Source organism: Lotus japonicus, chromosome 4 (assembly GCF_012489685.1).
Source record: "Lotus japonicus ecotype B-129 chromosome 4, LjGifu_v1.2".
In the NCBI taxonomy this organism is placed as follows: Eukaryota; Viridiplantae; Streptophyta; class Magnoliopsida; order Fabales; family Fabaceae; genus Lotus; species Lotus japonicus.
This window is the reverse complement of record NC_080044.1, coordinates 64,384,303-64,401,509: the sequence shown is the minus strand read 5'-3', so window position 1 is coordinate 64,401,509 and position 17,207 is coordinate 64,384,303. Positions and strand designations below refer to the sequence as shown.

Below are 17,207 nucleotides of genomic sequence, written 5' to 3'. Positions count from 1 at the left end.
TGGAAAAAAAAAAAGCTAAAACTACAATAGTTTTGGAACGGAGGAAATAATAAATAGCATAATTTATATACAACATATTTTCCCGTGCATTGCACGGGTATACAACTATAGTGTACATATACAAAATATACAAATTTATGCAATAACTTTAAAGACCACAAGTGACAATGCAACTACATCAAATTCAATATAAATATATAATAAATTTTAAATAAAAGTAAATAAAATTAATCACACAATGTGTGAAGTCTACAAAATAACAATTTGAAACGTAAAGTACAACATTCAACTCATAAAAATATATGAAGTTCAACACTCAAAATATTTTGTCGAGCATTCAACTCATCCAAAAGTGAAATTTGTATCGTAAGTAATTCAATATTTATAAGTGTGTTATTGTATTTTAACTTATATATACAGGGCGGGGACTTCGCAGGGCAGGGAGGGTGATCCCATCCCCGTCCCCAAATTCTTATCGGCGGTATTTCTGTCTCCACCCCTATTCCCACGGGGGAAAATTCCCCAAAGTCGGGGCCCCAAATGGGGCAGTCCCCACGGGGATCCCCATCTTCAAGTGGAAAGTGTCATTTCTATGTAAGATACATACTAATATACTATCATGTTTTTTTTCCAAAATACATACCATCACAATTTAAATGAATTTAAGTTAATTAATTCATATATAAAAAAAAATAATGAACAACCTAAAATTTCCGTCCAACGCACGGACCATCACACTAGTATTATAAAATGGTTTTGACAAAAATTAAATTAACTAGAAGACACGTTAGTTTCAAAAATACTCGAAGACACGTGAAAATAATTTAGTGCCAATCAAATAATTTAACTGGATAATTTAATTTAACACTAAAAAATTAAAAATGCATAATAATTAATAATTAATAAATAAGTCAAAAACAATAACTGAAGCTTCTTATAAGGCGGTGATGGAAGAAAATCAGAACGGTAAAAGAAATTCGTCAATCTCAACCGTTTATTTCATGTGCTGTAGTCATACATTCCACGAAAACACGAAATGAATTCGTACCCGCGTTATACACAAACAAACAAGTTACAACACATAGAAACGTCTCGCATTTTCCTTCCTCATTTCTCATTTCTCTTCATTTTCCCTCATCACCGATTTTCCTTCGTCTCGAAGAAACCCCTCTCTATCTCTCTCTCACACAGTGTTCTCAGTTTCATGCAAAATCGCCGATGCTAGAATCAGAGCTTCACGACCTCTCCGACGACGCCGATTACGCCGCTGCGTCGCAGCAACAAGTAAGACCACCACCGTCCTCCGATCAATTAGGGTTTTATCGATTCAATTTCACACTGTTTGTTATCTTATCAATCGACTGAATTTTGTGAATATTTATTTAATTTTTGGGGATTAGGGTTCTTCTAGCACGATGCTACGGAGCGATAGCGCCAAGCAAAGCTCATCGTCCAGTGAGCGAGAGGGTGCTGAGATTGTGTTTTTGAAGGATAATGTTGCAATTCATCCGACTCAGTTCGCCATCAGTGGGAGACTCAAGTTGATTAAGCAAGGCGCTGCTTTGTTTATGGTAATCAAACTTTGGTTGTTTGTTTACGCTTACTTGTGGTTTGCAGTTTGCTGTTTATTTATGTGAATGAATGTCTTGTTTTCGCTTTGTAGACTTGGTTGCCTTACAAAGGCCATGGTTCAGATGATGGGATCTCTGATAAAGGTAGTTTGCATTTAGAGTAGTAGACTGCTTGGTTTACTTTGTTTACTGCCTCATGCGGCGTGGTTTAAATGTTGAAGTTTGTTCTGTTTGTTGTTTAGACAGAAGCCTCTACACCATTAGTGCGGTGCCCTTCACTGACATCAGGTCCATTCGGAGGCATACCCCTGCTTTTGGGTGGCAATATATCATTGTTGTTCAATCATCAGGTGAATTTCTGTTGATGAGACTAATCGATTTATATTTTTTGTGGTTGTTTTCAAACAAAATTATGTATTGTTCCCCTCGCTCTCTGCTATTTATCAACCAGGCAACTTTTATTTGTGGGGCCATTTCGGGTGGGGGTGGGGGGTCACATGCGATTTGATGGTATGGTTGCTAATTTGCCATAAGGTATTAAGGTGTTAATTTCTTAGTTTTGGAATAAATGTTAAGGAAGCACTTCATAGGATGGATTCATCTAAATGGTCAGTAAATTAAAGTTGCCACTTGCGTTATGCACATTATTAGTAAAAGTAACAAATGTTCCATTGGATTTAATGTGCAAGTTGGCAGCAACACTACATCAAATTCTCTGAAATTTGACCTGACACAAAATGAGTAGATAGTCATAACTTGTTCAATCATATATTCAAACTTAGTCATCAAATGTTGGGAACTAGGATTCTCAAAATTGACCTGGAAAAATGGATAGCACTTATTTTATAGGCCAAGTAAAAGCCTGAAGGGAACCTTAGCCTACACATGCCTGCCTAATATAGGAAAAAACTAAACTGAGGACTTTTGATTTGAGAGGAATAAACTGAGAAACTGTTTTTCTCTTTAACCTGGATATAGCATGAGAAAAACTTATAAGTATGGAAAAAGGTTCCTTGATGTAGGGGATAAATTAATACCCAGTATTTACTTGTACATATGATTTATTGTGAAGCATGGATAGAGTACTTGTAAAAAAATTAGGCACAGGGTGCTGCCAGATATTTGTTATATAATTGTGAAAAAATTAATGTATGTAAGAATTAATGCTGTTAATAAATATCAGAAAGTGACACTATCTTTCCTTTTAAATAATACCTTTCAGAAAATACAAGCATATTAGCTGTTTTGATGTTTTTTCCAAGTTGAATACATTTTAAGAATGTTTTTTTAGAAGTTGACATACTTTGTTCTGTTTCAAAACCATCCTGAGATGTTTTTGGCTTTTTGCCTATTCTGTTTCATCCCTGCTTCTGACATCATAACTATTAGCTAACTTATATATTAACGTAAAACTTCCAGTTTTTGCCAGTTTCTGAAATATCAAGCATTTGTTCCTACCCTTGGTCCGTATCATCCAATTACAATGATTAAAAAAAGCATGTTCGGTTTTTCAATTTATCTGCCAAGTGAATACGTATCTGCTGCTGCATTTAATTGCTGGATGTATGTTTTCTCTTTGAAAGTCTGTTGTGGCTCATTTTTTTAAGTGTTCTCGGCCAAGTGAATACGTATCTGCTAGCTGTATTATTTTTAAGTGTTCTCGGCCAAATTTGGTGAATTAGATGTTTGTGTTTGTTTACAACACTGTTTATTTCTAAGGCGGGATTCTATACCTTTTGTTCTGTTTTTGACAGTTCAATCTTGTGTGAATAAATATGTATGCAGGACTTGCTCATCCTCCACTCTACTTTTATAGTGGAGGAGTCAAAGAATTCCTTGCCACAGTAAAACAACATGTTCTTCTTGTGAGGTTAGCTTCTGGTTTGACGCCATTATTTTTTTTCATTTTGTCACTTAGCTTAGTAAATAATATAGTCACCATTCTATTGATAATATGCTGTACACCATATTAGAATTTACCTGGGAACCAAGAAAGCTTGTGGGATCGTTATGAGGCTAAGTCTAAGCTAGCAAGCTCTAATAAAAAGAAGTTAATTGATTCCCATAGCTCACTTGTATCGTATCAATAAAAAGCCAGGCTTGCTGAAGAGTTCTGAAGAGAAAGATGACAATAGAATAATGGAATAATAAAAGGGAAAAGGAGAAAATTGAAAATGGAACGGGGGTAAAAGACTGTATCATCATATCATGATGTCTGACCTGGATATCATTTTTTCTAAACTGATTGTTTGCGTAAATTTTCTATTTGCTTATTCCTTCATGGGAAGATGTGCCAAGAATAACTAATACCTTCACAAAGACAAATGTTTTCATATAGTCTCACTAAGAATGACATGGAACATGATTTTAAGTTCTTTGAGAATACCCATATGTGCTGTTGAATTTCTCCCTACTGGTTGTTTTTACTCTCTCTGTTCTTAAATCCATAGCAACAAAAACAGTGGCAACTACTAGTTACTAGACTTGCCCACAAAAAGTAACTATTAAAAACACTCAAGACCCTGTTTGTTTGAGCTTAAAAGCCTTATTTTAGGAATTAAAAAAATAAAGGATTTGTTTTCAGAGCTTTTATTTAAAATAACAGTTACTTTGCGTTTGGTTGCAATCATAAAAACACATTTTACACTGTTTATTTCTTAATGCATGAATCAAGAGGGTTTTCCCTTATCCTTGGCATCAGCAAAAACAGCGTTGTTATTCATTTCAATGGTAGTTGGTTTTTTGTTGTTTTACCAGTTAATCATACACCAGAACTCATGTGCTGATTATTTGTTAAGTTCTCAATGTCCTCGCTCTAACTATTATAAGAACTGATTAGTGAATCCATTTTTATCTGTTGTCTATTGGGGACTGGACTACTGGAGAGTGATAGATCGGGGAGCACAAGAGTGAATTTTTGCAGACTATTTTACATCAACACTTTCTGAAAAAAAAAAAAACCACTTATTTTAATTTGTTTGTATTAGATTTTGATAAAGAAGTAGAGTCTGCAAAGAATAAACAATTTAGCTTTTCTCTAAAAGCTGTTATGAGAAGCTTTTCAAAATAATCATCTGCAATAGATGGGAGTAAGAGACACAAAGTAAAATGTGTTTTTATGATTGTAACCAAACACGAAGTAACTCTTATTTTAAATAAAAGCTCTGAAAACAAATCCTTTATTTTTTAATTCCTAAAGTAAGGCTTTTAAGCTCAAACAAACAGGGTCTTGAGTGTTTTTAATAGTTACTTTTTTTGGGCAAGTCTTGTAACTAGTTGTTGCCACTGTTTTTGTTGCTATGGATTTATAAATGATGTTTTTTGTTTTGATGTATACCAAATTGATGAACCACACTGTCTGATTGTCATCGACCACACTGTCTGATTGTCATCGTAAAGCTTTTTATATGACTTCACTATATTATTTGCAAGACTTTATCATTCTTAGTTTCTTGTATGTGATCTGCCGTTTGACACATTTCGTGATACCTTAGTATGCTTTTGAAATATTGGTGTCTTTGCCCGTTTTCCACACACTGTAATTGGCTAATTGCAGATACCCATGGCCCTTTTCCTCGTATGCATCAAAATTCAAAATCACTCTTTTATGCCACCATCTCTCCAATAAAATTGCAAACATATCGTAATTCATTGCCATGTTTATTGCAAGAATAAGGGTTCGTTAGGCAAAGCAGCTTAATTAAGCACTTATGGCCATAAACGCTTATTCATAAGCTATTTTAAGAAATTTAGTGATATAAGTTGAAAATAGGTTATAAATAAGTAGAATCTGAACAGCTTATGAACATAAGCTCAAAACAGCTAATAGGTAGGCCATAAGCTATTACATAAGCTCTCCAAAAACACTTGCATAAGCGTTGACGTTGTAAGATAAGGTCAAATAAGCTCTTCAAAACGGGACCTAAATACGTTAAGACACTTATATCACTTTTATTCATTTTTTCTTCGCAATTTTGTTCTTAATTTAATGCAAAAGGTAGACTTGCAATCATGTGAAATAATTCTTTTTTTGCTTCTTATGCTGCACATTTCAGATCTGCTGAAGATGCAAATGTATTTCTTGTGAATGACTTTCAGAATACACTGCAGGTGTGTGCTGTGCAATGTTCCAAGTGACTTTGTTTAGTTTTAGTAGCTGGATTATTGATCCTTTGGCTTTTAGCAATATCAGCAGCATGTATAGAGGAAAATATTTCTGAAAAAAGGAGGAAAATTTACCTCACTAGTGATACGAGACCATGAGTAACTTTGTCTTTTTCTTAAATACACCAAAAGTCAAATAACTTGCCTTGCTATCAAGAAAGATTAGAAGAATGAAAATGTTTAGCTTACATTTGAAATTCCGATAGGCCTCTGAAGTATTACTTGATTAATATAAGATTATGTTATTTTATTTTATTTGGCTTGCTGAATTTTCTAATGCTTGGTTGACGTCCAGAGGACATTGTCTTCCTTGGAGCTGCCAAGGGCTGTTTCTCTTGCATGCGGACCTTCAAATACACCTCTCAATGAATCCTCTTTGAATGAGAACCAGGAGAACGGTGATAGTGGTGTCTATAATGGAAGTGCCAGTGTTCCTCAGTTCCATGGGAGGCCAAGACATAAAGTTCAAGATCCTGCTCGGGACCTCTCTATTCAAGTTTTGGAGAAGTTCTCTCTTGTCACAAAATTTGCCCGTGAAACAACTTCACAACTCTTTAGAGAAAACCATAGCAATGGGTTTAGTGTCCATGAGAGGAGAACCCATATCCAGAGTAACCTTGATCCTCCGAAGAAGTCTTCCAATGTTGCAGAAAACATTTCTGATGAAAGTCCTGCTGTCTTAGATTCTCAGGAGGTAACCCCCCTTTCTTTGGTGCTAAGGTTTTGAATGTACAACATGAAAACTTTGTGACGTTGTTGCAAATATTTTTTTTTGATTGGAGATGTTTGGTGCTTACTTTATTCATATATTCTACCCTGAATAAAATTAACTTCCTAAACAGTGGGATGCCATTTTAAAAACAGTGTTATGTAAAAGGTCCTCAGCTATGTGTAGTTTTTGGAATAAGTGTGCATTTTCATTGAAATAGGAATTATTATTTATCTATTTTCATTTTTTTTTTGTCTACTTTTACTTCAGTATAATGGGTTATTGAATATGGTTATGACTTACATCTACACATACATGTTAATCTTTTGGCATCTCCTAATTTGTTGTTTGTCTTTCAATAGCTACTATCTTTACCATTATCTACTTGGCTGTAATTTTGGCAGTGTTTAGAGAATTATTGCACATGCAACCTAAGCTTGGTTAAAATAAGAGTACGTAGATTAAGGGTTTTTTTATTCCGGTTCAAGGTAGTTCTTAAGATGATAAAATCATGCCTACAACAAACCTAATCCATAATGCATTTGGGAAGGGGATCTTTAAGTCTCTTAAGGTGCATCCAGTGCGATGATCTGTGGCCTGTATCTTTTAAGTGTACCGACAGCTGAAGCTATGCCAGTAAAATACACTTCATAAGAGATAACTAATCTCTTCAGTCTTAATGCAACTCCCACTGCTTGTGCTAATATTACGTAATTTGAATTTATATTCTCAGACCAACTAATGTTGACCTTCATCATTAATAAACAGAATGTTTCATGTTTGAAACATGAACATGGTGAGAAAGCTGCCACCAGTGTGGGGAACTTTTGAGCTTATCAGTTGTAAGGAGGTATAGGAAATATCTAGTTTATGGGTTCACATGCCTTTAAATTTTTTCATCACTGGTGAGTGTGAATGTGATAGTGAGCTTGTTTAAGATCTTTAGTTTATTGTCATTGATGGATGTTGGGCTCTTGATGAATGTTATAGTCATACACCAGTCATTTGCAGAGTCCTCCTGTGACATACAGCACTGACTGGTTAGGTTATAGTAAAAATAATTTGTCTTTCTTCTATATCTCTTCATCTATTTGGTAAATATGTGAAACCAGTGTAGATACCGATCTTAATTTTTCTGTCAACTGTCTGGTTGGCTAAACTTCTAACATTAGATCTTATGGGTGTTAGATGCCCTTGTGAAGCTTCTGGTTTATTTGGCTACTAGGATATGTTGACTTAAGCAAAAATTAATTCCTAGTGAGTATAAGAGAGTAAGATAGTCAAATATAACAAAAGTAAGATCTAAGGGACATGTAGGTGCAGTTGCAGAGATTGATCTCTGTAAAGGATAACTCCACGATGTGTGGTACCAATAAGTGCAGATTTCATTGAAGAAAGGAATTATTCATTAACATTAAAAAAAATAAGAAATTAATGAAACTTTACTATTTTGCATAATTTGCCATATAAATTAGCTACTCAAACTCAACATTTATGGTAAAAACTAAAATAAAATATTTATTATCCAAACCCAATCTCTTTGTCTGACCAACTGTTTTTATAAATTTGGAGCCATGTTTAGCATCTCATTTAGCAAGTTAGCAACATGTTGTGCACTACTTTCATTTCAGTGTGTAAAACGCTTGAACAATATTATTTTAAGGTTCTAGAATTTGTTCAAGGGTAGTATAGACAATAGTAAAAATTGTATGTCATTTGGCTAGTTCACATTGCATCTTGGTGGCATGTTTCAATCTGTGTTAATATAGTAGTCACAACCCAACATAATATCTGTTCTGTATGATTATGGATTGATTTAGGATAGTGCACATTTTTGCTAAACTTTAGTGTTTTTCCCTGTTCCCTTTTATACTGTGTAATCTTAATTGTATCTTTTTTTGCTTCTGTTCTGGCAGTTTGATAAACTATCACTGGTATGGGGAAAACCACGGCAACCCCCTTTAGGTTCTGAAGAGGTATGAGTTGTATATTTCATAAACGATTAATGCAAGTTTTCCTAATGCAAATGACATAATCTAGTAGGATTTTTTCTTCTTGGGGTCTGTAGCTTTTGGTACAATAGTTTGTTCTCCTGGAATTTCTATTAGCTTGCTCTTTGAGGATCAGCAGACCATCTATGTGAAAGTAGTTCTTTAGTAGTTAAATGTTTATTTTATCTTCATTCTTCAATGATTCAATCAGATGCTTATAAACTTATAACTAGTTATAGATAAAAAACATTTTCTTTCCTCATTATCTTTGATGAGATATTTGAGGTAAATAAAAATAGTGGTACATTGCAAATAACTACTCTGTTAAAGTTCGTGTTAGAATAAAATGCATTCATTTATATAATACTTGACATCCCATAGGCAGGGCTGGATGTAAGTTAGCTTAGTTGAATAAACTATTGTAATTGATTATACTATGAAACAGAGTACAATATATATATATATATATATATATATATATATACACACACACAAGAGTAATCCCATAAGTTTAGGGATAGCAATCACCTAAAATAAGGAAAGGGTCTACCTATCATCAAGGTAATATAGTTACAATAGACAAGATATATTGACTCCCTATTTACTGTATTTACAGTATATCTCAACAAGCTTGTTCTCAAACTACCCAACCCTTTCTGCAAGTACTTGATCTATTGGATATCAAAACTATCAAAATTTGATGTTTTCCGTTCTATTCCAAATTTCAAGGAGGTCCTGTCACTGTCACAGACATGTTATGATAATTGAAAATACCTGAAACATGAAGGGGGATCGATAGTTTTGGAGGGAACTGAGAGAGTGAGTAAAATTTCCATTTTGGGGTTAAGAGAGCTATATAGTGTTTATAGAACTGAACAAGGCATTAGAAGGTTTCATGATAATCTGTCATTATATTCCTTTCATTCTAAAAAAATTTAAATATGGAATTTCTACTGGAAATGAAAAATGTCCATTGTCATTCATGTTATTTATCCAGAAAGTTTTCAGTTGTTGTTTGCTTATTGTTTGTTGGTGTCAAACATCTGCAGTTGATTACTTTCTTGGATTCTGAAGGGCGAGTCACAGATTCAGAAGCTTTTAGGAAGAGAATATTTTATGGTGGACTTGACCACAAATTACGAATTGAGGTTTGTGTATTTATTCTGTGATGAGTTTTTTGGGTACATAATCTGTGATGAGTTTAAGGCTAAGTATTTTTATCATAAATTAAAATATGCACTTCCTCTGATAAAGCTTTTATATAAATGATAGGTTTGGGGTTTGCTTTTGGGATACTATCCCTATGAATCAACATATGCTGAGAGAGAATACCTGAAGACAGTTAAGAAGTCAGAGTATGAAACCATAAAGAACCAGTGGCAGGTTTTCATTTATCCCAATCTTCTTTTTCATTGATATAATTGAGAATATTTTTCCAAATCATATGTTAGGTGCAGCTGATCATATGAGGTCAGTTTCTGTTGTATTAATACTTATTATCCTAAAATCATGAGATTATGAGATTATCAGCTAACCGTTGGTTTCTTGTTTGTTAAATAATTAAATTAATACCATGCTAGAAGGACTTTACTTTCAGCATTAAATAAGTCTACTGATGCAACACCGAGGATACGGTATCTAATATGGGTGTAATGAGTCAGATTTGGATCAAATATTGTTAAACCACTTGAAACCACATTGTAGCTGCATCTGATATTTTTCTTCTCACCTGGAACCAAGCTAGAATTTATGTTCTGCAGTTACTGCTATCCCCAGTGATCTGGGTTTTGGATTATGTGACCCCGAAATAGAAGATTGTACAAACCCTAACCCTGCCAGTTACACAAATATGATATAATCTGAACCTGGATTAAGTCATCTGATTCCTTTTGTCAGTTTGTTTTCTTTTTCAATTAATACTTGTGTGAGGATTCTAATCACGGATATATCTGCCGTATTTTGCATTAGTTTTCTCCTGTAATACTATACGCCCTCAACTAAGCCTTTTTCAGAATATGAATTTGTTTGTATAATTTTCTATGTAGAGTATCTCCTCAGCACAGGCTAGAAGATTCACAAAATTTAGGGAAAGGAAAGGGCTTATTGAGAAAGACGTGGTAAGCTGGAAACAAGTTTTAAATTGAAATGATTGTAAATTAGCAGAAATTGATGATCGTGTAGCTTTAACTGTTTTTTCTCGTATTTTTGAAGGTGAGAACTGATAGATCACTCAATTTTTATGAGGGGGATGATAATCCAAATGTGAATGTTCTGCGAGATATCCTGTTGACATACTCATTCTACAACTTCGATCTTGGTTATTGTCAGGTACTATACAGTGGATCTTGGGCTTAATCTTATAATTACAACAGCAAATAAATCCTTTTACCAGTAGGTTTGAGCACAATCTTAATTCTTCTGAATAGCTGTTAGGTAACCTGTAACTCCTCCTAAGTAGCTTGTTAGTTTGAAATTTTTGTGGTTAGCTAGAGAGGAAGAGATGCCTGGGTTTTCATGGAAGGAAAGAATAGAGGTCTTTTGGTTTAGAGTCAATATTTGGAGTTAAGATCTCAGGCCTCATCATTACCTGGTAGGATATAGGGTGATTAACATATTGGATGTGTTCTGTATCACATTTTTCCTGCAGCAGAGGCAATTTCTGCAATGAAGGTTTTCCTTTGTCTTTCTGAACCCGTATGGCAGTATCTAGCACTATTATATTAACCCAAACATTTTGTTCTGATCTTTTTTTTTTTTGAAGTTATCAGCCCTATTGGGTATCTGTGCGGTTGCTGTAAATGTTTTATGATTATTTTATCAAACAAAGAATATTATGTATTTGCTGTCGTCAGGGAGTGTCTCAATAACTATTATCCTTCCAAGAACCATCATGTGTCTGTTTATTGCTTAGATTTGCCATCTTCTCTTCCTCAATCCCAAAAATGAACAGGTAATAGTTGAGGGGTATGTTCAGGAAATCTTATATAATGCTAATTTGCAGGGTATGAGTGATCTTCTGTCTCCAATACTGTTTGTGATGGGTGATGAATCAGAGGCATTTTGGTGTTTTGTTGCGTTAATGGAGCGCCTTGGGCCCAATTTTAACCGTGACCAAAATGGAATGCACTCTCAGCTTTTTGCATTATCAAAGGTTTTACTCTTGTTCTCTTTCCCCCTGACAAGCCACATACACAGACCTGATTTTTGCTTTTTGATCATTGAAGTCCTCAAATTTTGTATGTTTACTCTTTTTTTTTGTCTTCAGTGGCCTTTTCCTAACATTATACAATATATTATTTTGTAAGATATGTACACAAGCTCATTATGCATTCATCTTATAAGTAGTTGCATATACAGGGATGTACTTGAACGGTTTGACTCTGAAAGATTATAAATGGAGGATATTGTTCTGATTTTCCATACCTTTGATACTTATAAAGAGGTTGTGCTGCTGGCTCTGACCGGCTTTACTGATGTAACTAGCTTATGATGATTCTTAAGTTGTATGAAAATAAAAATTCTTCAACTTTTTGCCATTTAGTCTTGCCGGTATGTCTGATTCTGCAATATAGAGAAATTAATATGATATCAGTCACCCATATAATCTATATGTATTCTGATACTTTTATTGGAAATCGATTTTCTATTGATCCTTCTGTAGCAGAAACTGGCATTGATACTTTTTGATGATCTGTGTGTTATGTTGTGTTTATCTGTACCATCCGATCACATGTGTTGCATTTTTGGGTAACTGCTGGTCTCCACAACTCTGTAGGAAATTTATACTGAGATGCATTGCTTTTGCCGCTCCTAACTAATATTTCTTTGTTGCAGTTGGTGGAGCTGCTGGATAGTCCATTGCATAACTATTTTAAGCAGCGTGACTGCTTAAATTACTTCTTTTGTTTCCGCTGGGTTTTGATTCAATTTAAAAGGTTAGATTTCTTGAATTGCTATACTTGTCATTGTGCATTAACTTCTGATACATACTATGTTAAATGTGTTTAGTTTCTATGTTATCTAATGTTGTTGTTTTCTCTTCAAATCTTTTTGATTTACATTCCTCACTGAATTACATTCTGCCTATCTGCTTGCTAGAGATATTATTGCCTCATTTTATTGCCTCATTTCTATTTAACCTAAATTGAATCTTAAAAATTGATTTGGGACTTATGATAGACATGTTGTGGACAATGTTCTCTAGTTTGCTAATACTTTGAAGTCATTGTGCTTCATTTCTGTCTTACAATGTTCAACAGTCCAAAAGGTTTGTTGACCCATGGCTGAAAGTATTAGTGTGGTCTCTCTTCTCATGACAGTTTCTTCAACATTTAAATTGGGAGAAATTACACTCTCCAGAGATTATAATTGGGAGATTTTGTACTGTCTGTTCTCGTGGAGATTACAAATGAGTTATTATTGGTGTTTCTAATTTAAGTTTCTAGTCTTGGTAGGTTTAGCCTTGTCTTGAATCATCAGAAACATTTTTCTGCAATGCTTGTTGAGACTAATAAAAAGTATTGATTGAAATTTCAGGGAGTTTGAGTACGAGGACACAATGCGCTTATGGGAAGTATTATGGACGCACTATCCGTCCGAGCATCTACACCTCTATGTATGTGTGGCAGTGTTGAAACGATACCGAAACAAAATAATAGGAGAGGAAATGGACTTCGACACCCTCTTGAAGTTTATTAATGAGCTAAGTGGTCACATTGACCTGGATGCAACCCTCAGAGATGCAGAGGCTCTATCCATATGTGCTGGTGAGAACGGTGCAGCTCGTATACCACCTGGAACCCCACCATCCTTGCCTGTTGATGATGGTTCATTTTACGTCCAACAAGATGATGAAGTTTTGTAAATAAATTCACGGTTATCTTAAATATCTTTAGCGATACATGAATATATTGATCTCATTGTGTATTGCCTGATTTGATTACAATATGGTCTTAGCATATTAAATGCAATTCTTAACTAGATTTGTACTTTTGAGTCAAAGCTGGGGCTGAGTACAACAATAAAGCTAGATAGTGCAAACTCGTCCGGTGAAATACAAAAGGGTTAAATATGTTCGGGGTTCCTGAACTATAGTCAGAAATTGGTATTCGTCCCTCAACTAAATTTTCATTGCTTTCCATCTTTTAATTTGTAAAGCCGTTTGACTGTCATCTCTTTACCGGTTCTTTGCTTATTTGGCATGTCAACTTGCCGGTCAAGTGATGACATGTAAGTGTTTTTTTTTCCTTCCTCTTTTCAAAAGAATTGAGGCTTCCCCTTCCCTTCCACCACAGTAACATCCACTCTTTCTCATTGCCCCCTTTTCAGCCCTCCTCGTCCTCCAACCCAATTCCTCTTCCCATGCTGCTTCCACCTCTCCGCTTCCCTCTCCCGCTCCGACGATCTCAACAGTTGGGCTATCCTCGACTCCCCCACCACCACCCACAAAGGTATCTTCGATCTCTACGTTTTGCTCTCTCTCTCTCACTCAAATTATTGAAGCTTCCAACTTGTGTGCAGCGTTTCCTTCGAACTCTATAGTGGGTGTTGGCACTTCTCTCGCTCTTCTACTTGCTCTATTTGGTACTTTCTTCCTATCCAAGAAAGGTTCGATGTGAACAAAACTTAGAAATTAGATAATGATTGATTATGTTTCAAACTCTGGCTAGAACACATTTGATTGAGATAATCTGAAAGAACCCAACTGGAAAACCTTGAAGCACAAATTCGGATATGCTTTACCTAGATTGTAAATGTAAATTGAAAAATAAAGGTTGAACCTTTTGCTGATATTGAGCGAGTTTGCTTCTCTAGGTCTTGAGAGCGAGAATTGCAGGATTCACATCGGTTACCTTTGGCTTCTTCACCAAACCCCAGAACACCTTTTTTTTTTCCTTAAAGCCTCAATTTTTTTAAACCACGACGACTGAAACGACGCGAAAAATCCAGACCCGGAAAGGAGAAGGGTCAGTGGACATATTCCAAAATAGTCGAGCAGGTCATTCATTGGGGATCCGGCCGCCTGGGGAGTACAGTCGCAAGACCGAAACTCAAAGGAATTGATGGGGGCTTGCACAAGCGGTGGAGCATGTGGTTTAATTCGTTACAACACGCTAAACCTTACCAGCCCTTGACAATTTTTTTAAAAAAGAGAAAAGGGGAAAAAAATTAAAAGGTTACGTAGAAAAAAGAAAAAGAAAAAAACTGAGATGTTATCACTTGACCTGCAAGCTGGCATGCCAAGTAAGCAAAGAACGAGTAAAGGGATGCAAATCAAACGGCTTTTATAAGTTAAATGATGGAAAGCGACAAAAGTTTAGTTGATAGACGAATATCAATTTCTCGCTATAGTTCAGGGACCCGAACATATTTAACCCAATACAAAATGGAAATTGATGCCCCTCACACCAAAATATACAGAAACATAAACTAATTCAGGAATTGGAATTTACATTTTGCAGACTTAGAAGCATTATTCCCAAATGTGAAAAAGAAAGAAAAGAAAACATTAGGACGAGATGGCTATTTACCAATTTTTGACAATTCATATTCCTTGAACCATGATGGCAAGGCTAATTCGGCTCTAACTAAGTGGGTATACAGAATGACAATTATCCAGTACTTGGGTCAAATAAAATTCTCCATTATTGTTTTGGTGATTTACTTTCAACCATGTCCATAGTAGTTCTCATACCATAATTTAGATTCATTCATTTCATAATCTTCAACGTCATGGAAACTATAAGAAAATAACAGTTTGTGTCGCCCAAAACCGAAGACAATCAATTCATTATGTACTCTCCAACAGAATATACCAGCCAAAAAATAAAGGTCATACAAATATATACATATATCAGTCATTTGAGTACATTATTGCATTGGAATTTTAGCCATTATGTTGGAAAACCAGTCAGTTGCCAGACAGATCCAAATTAATGATATTATAAGGTTAAAAACTATACCAAATAAGTTATGATGAGTAAAACCACACAGATTTGCATGAGAAGGGCAGAGATCACATCAGAAAGCAGGTTATTTGATATTTGACATATCAGAGACTTGATAACAAGTTTAAACTGTAGCAAATGGATGATTAATCGTAATCATTCAGATTTGGTAAGAGCATTGCAAAATCCAACCAGTCAGTAAAGAGGTGGACCTATAGCTACACATTTTAAGCCCTAATGCTCACAATGATGGTGTCATGTGTTACATTGATAATCACTTACTGAACTTATCAAATCAGTACACTTATACAACTTCAGAAAACCAATAGATTCAAAGAATGAATGATGTAAATATTTGCCTCATAATCTCCAATGTTCAGCTCATCAAGCAACTCAGTTAAAATACAAACAACCTCGCAGTCAGCCGTCATGGTCACAGTTGGGCCTACAATATCATCAATTTGATACGTTTTATAAGGTTTTAGCCCCTTCAAAGCCACAAACCTAGCAAATGAAACAAACAGCTCATCAACATCTCAATTAAAATACAAACAACCTTGCAGTCAGCCGTCATGGTCACAGTTGGGCTTACAATATCATGGTCGCATTAACGTTTAAGGTACATTTGCTCTCATGGTTTTTTCCTTCCTAAGATCTTATCAATTTGATACGTTTTATAAGATTTTAGCCCCTTCAAAGTCACAAACCTAGCAAATGAAACCAACAGCTTCAATGAATGAACTTCAAAGAATGAATGTTGTAAATATTTGTCTCATAATCTCCAATGTCCAGCTCATCAAGCAACTCAGTTAAAATACTAACAACCTCGCAGTCAGCAATCATAGTTGGGCCTACAATATCATGGTCGCAATAACGTTTAAGGTACATTTGCTCACGTGGTTTTTTCCTTCCTAAGATCTTATCAATTTTAAAACTGACGATTAATAGTAAACACAAATTAATTTTTCAATTTTTAAAATCTAAAATTAATGAATATTTTATTTATTAATTATAATAAAATGTAAATTTACAAGTACAAAACACCACTACTAATTACGGATAAAGTTGCACTTCCCAGTTCTCACACTGTATTACTGACATTGCAATTAATATGATTTCATTTTTAATTATTCTATTACCTCTTTATATCTCAGTAGTATATATATTATATATAAATACCAAATGTTTTTTCCCACGGGCCTAATTAGGCAATTGCCTCAATTGCCTTAAGGCCTACACGACCCTGATAGGTATTAAATTCTACTTAAATAGAGAAAAATGTAGTTAATAGAAAATAATTGTGATTGGTTAATATAAAATGTGATAAGTAAGAAAAAATTATTAAATGAGAGTATAGTTGGAAAAAATTAGTAAAAAATGTATTGACTTTCTAAAGCAACAAACATTTTGAAATACTCCTATTTAAATGTCTAAAACAACAATTCTTTCTAAAATTGAGAGAGTATCAGTTTGTGCCGCCCAAATCCGAAGCCAATCAGTTCATTTTGTGCTCTCCAACAAAACAAACCAACCAAACCCAAAAAAAAAATTAGAAAAGAAAAGTGGACCAAGTTAATTAATGAGTACTCAAGATTTTCCTTTCCTTATCTGGCTGATTCACACTGATAGATAGATAGACCCTGCTACTACTTGTGTCTGGCTTGTTGAGTAATCACTAAACACGCGCCCCACAAAGAAAACAATAGCATGACAATGTCCAACAACCACACCTTCATATCCTCCAATTAAGACAAACAAATTCAAAGGATGTGGCTGTGTGTACCTCATGGTCACAAATCAATGGAGACACACTCTATGCACCCTA

At 34.8% G+C, this 17,207-nt stretch overlaps 1 protein-coding gene across 1 annotated transcript; it reads left to right on the top strand.

Moving 5' to 3' along the window:
- The first annotated feature begins 1,071 nt into the window (after window positions 1-1,071).
- Window positions 1,072-13,436, top strand: LOC130710866 (uncharacterized). Its single transcript, XM_057560251.1, has 15 exons — window positions 1,072-1,284; window positions 1,401-1,571; window positions 1,664-1,715; window positions 1,814-1,921; window positions 3,357-3,441; window positions 5,627-5,681; window positions 6,031-6,429; window positions 8,361-8,420; window positions 9,485-9,583; window positions 9,708-9,818; window positions 10,481-10,552; window positions 10,647-10,763; window positions 11,437-11,586; window positions 12,270-12,370; window positions 12,972-13,436. Exons 1-15 carry the CDS (start codon window positions 1,219-1,221, stop codon window positions 13,297-13,299), a joined length of 1,974 nt encoding a protein of 657 aa, XP_057416234.1. The 5' UTR covers window positions 1,072-1,218; the 3' UTR covers window positions 13,300-13,436.
- Window positions 13,437-17,207: the final 3,771 nt, after the last annotated feature.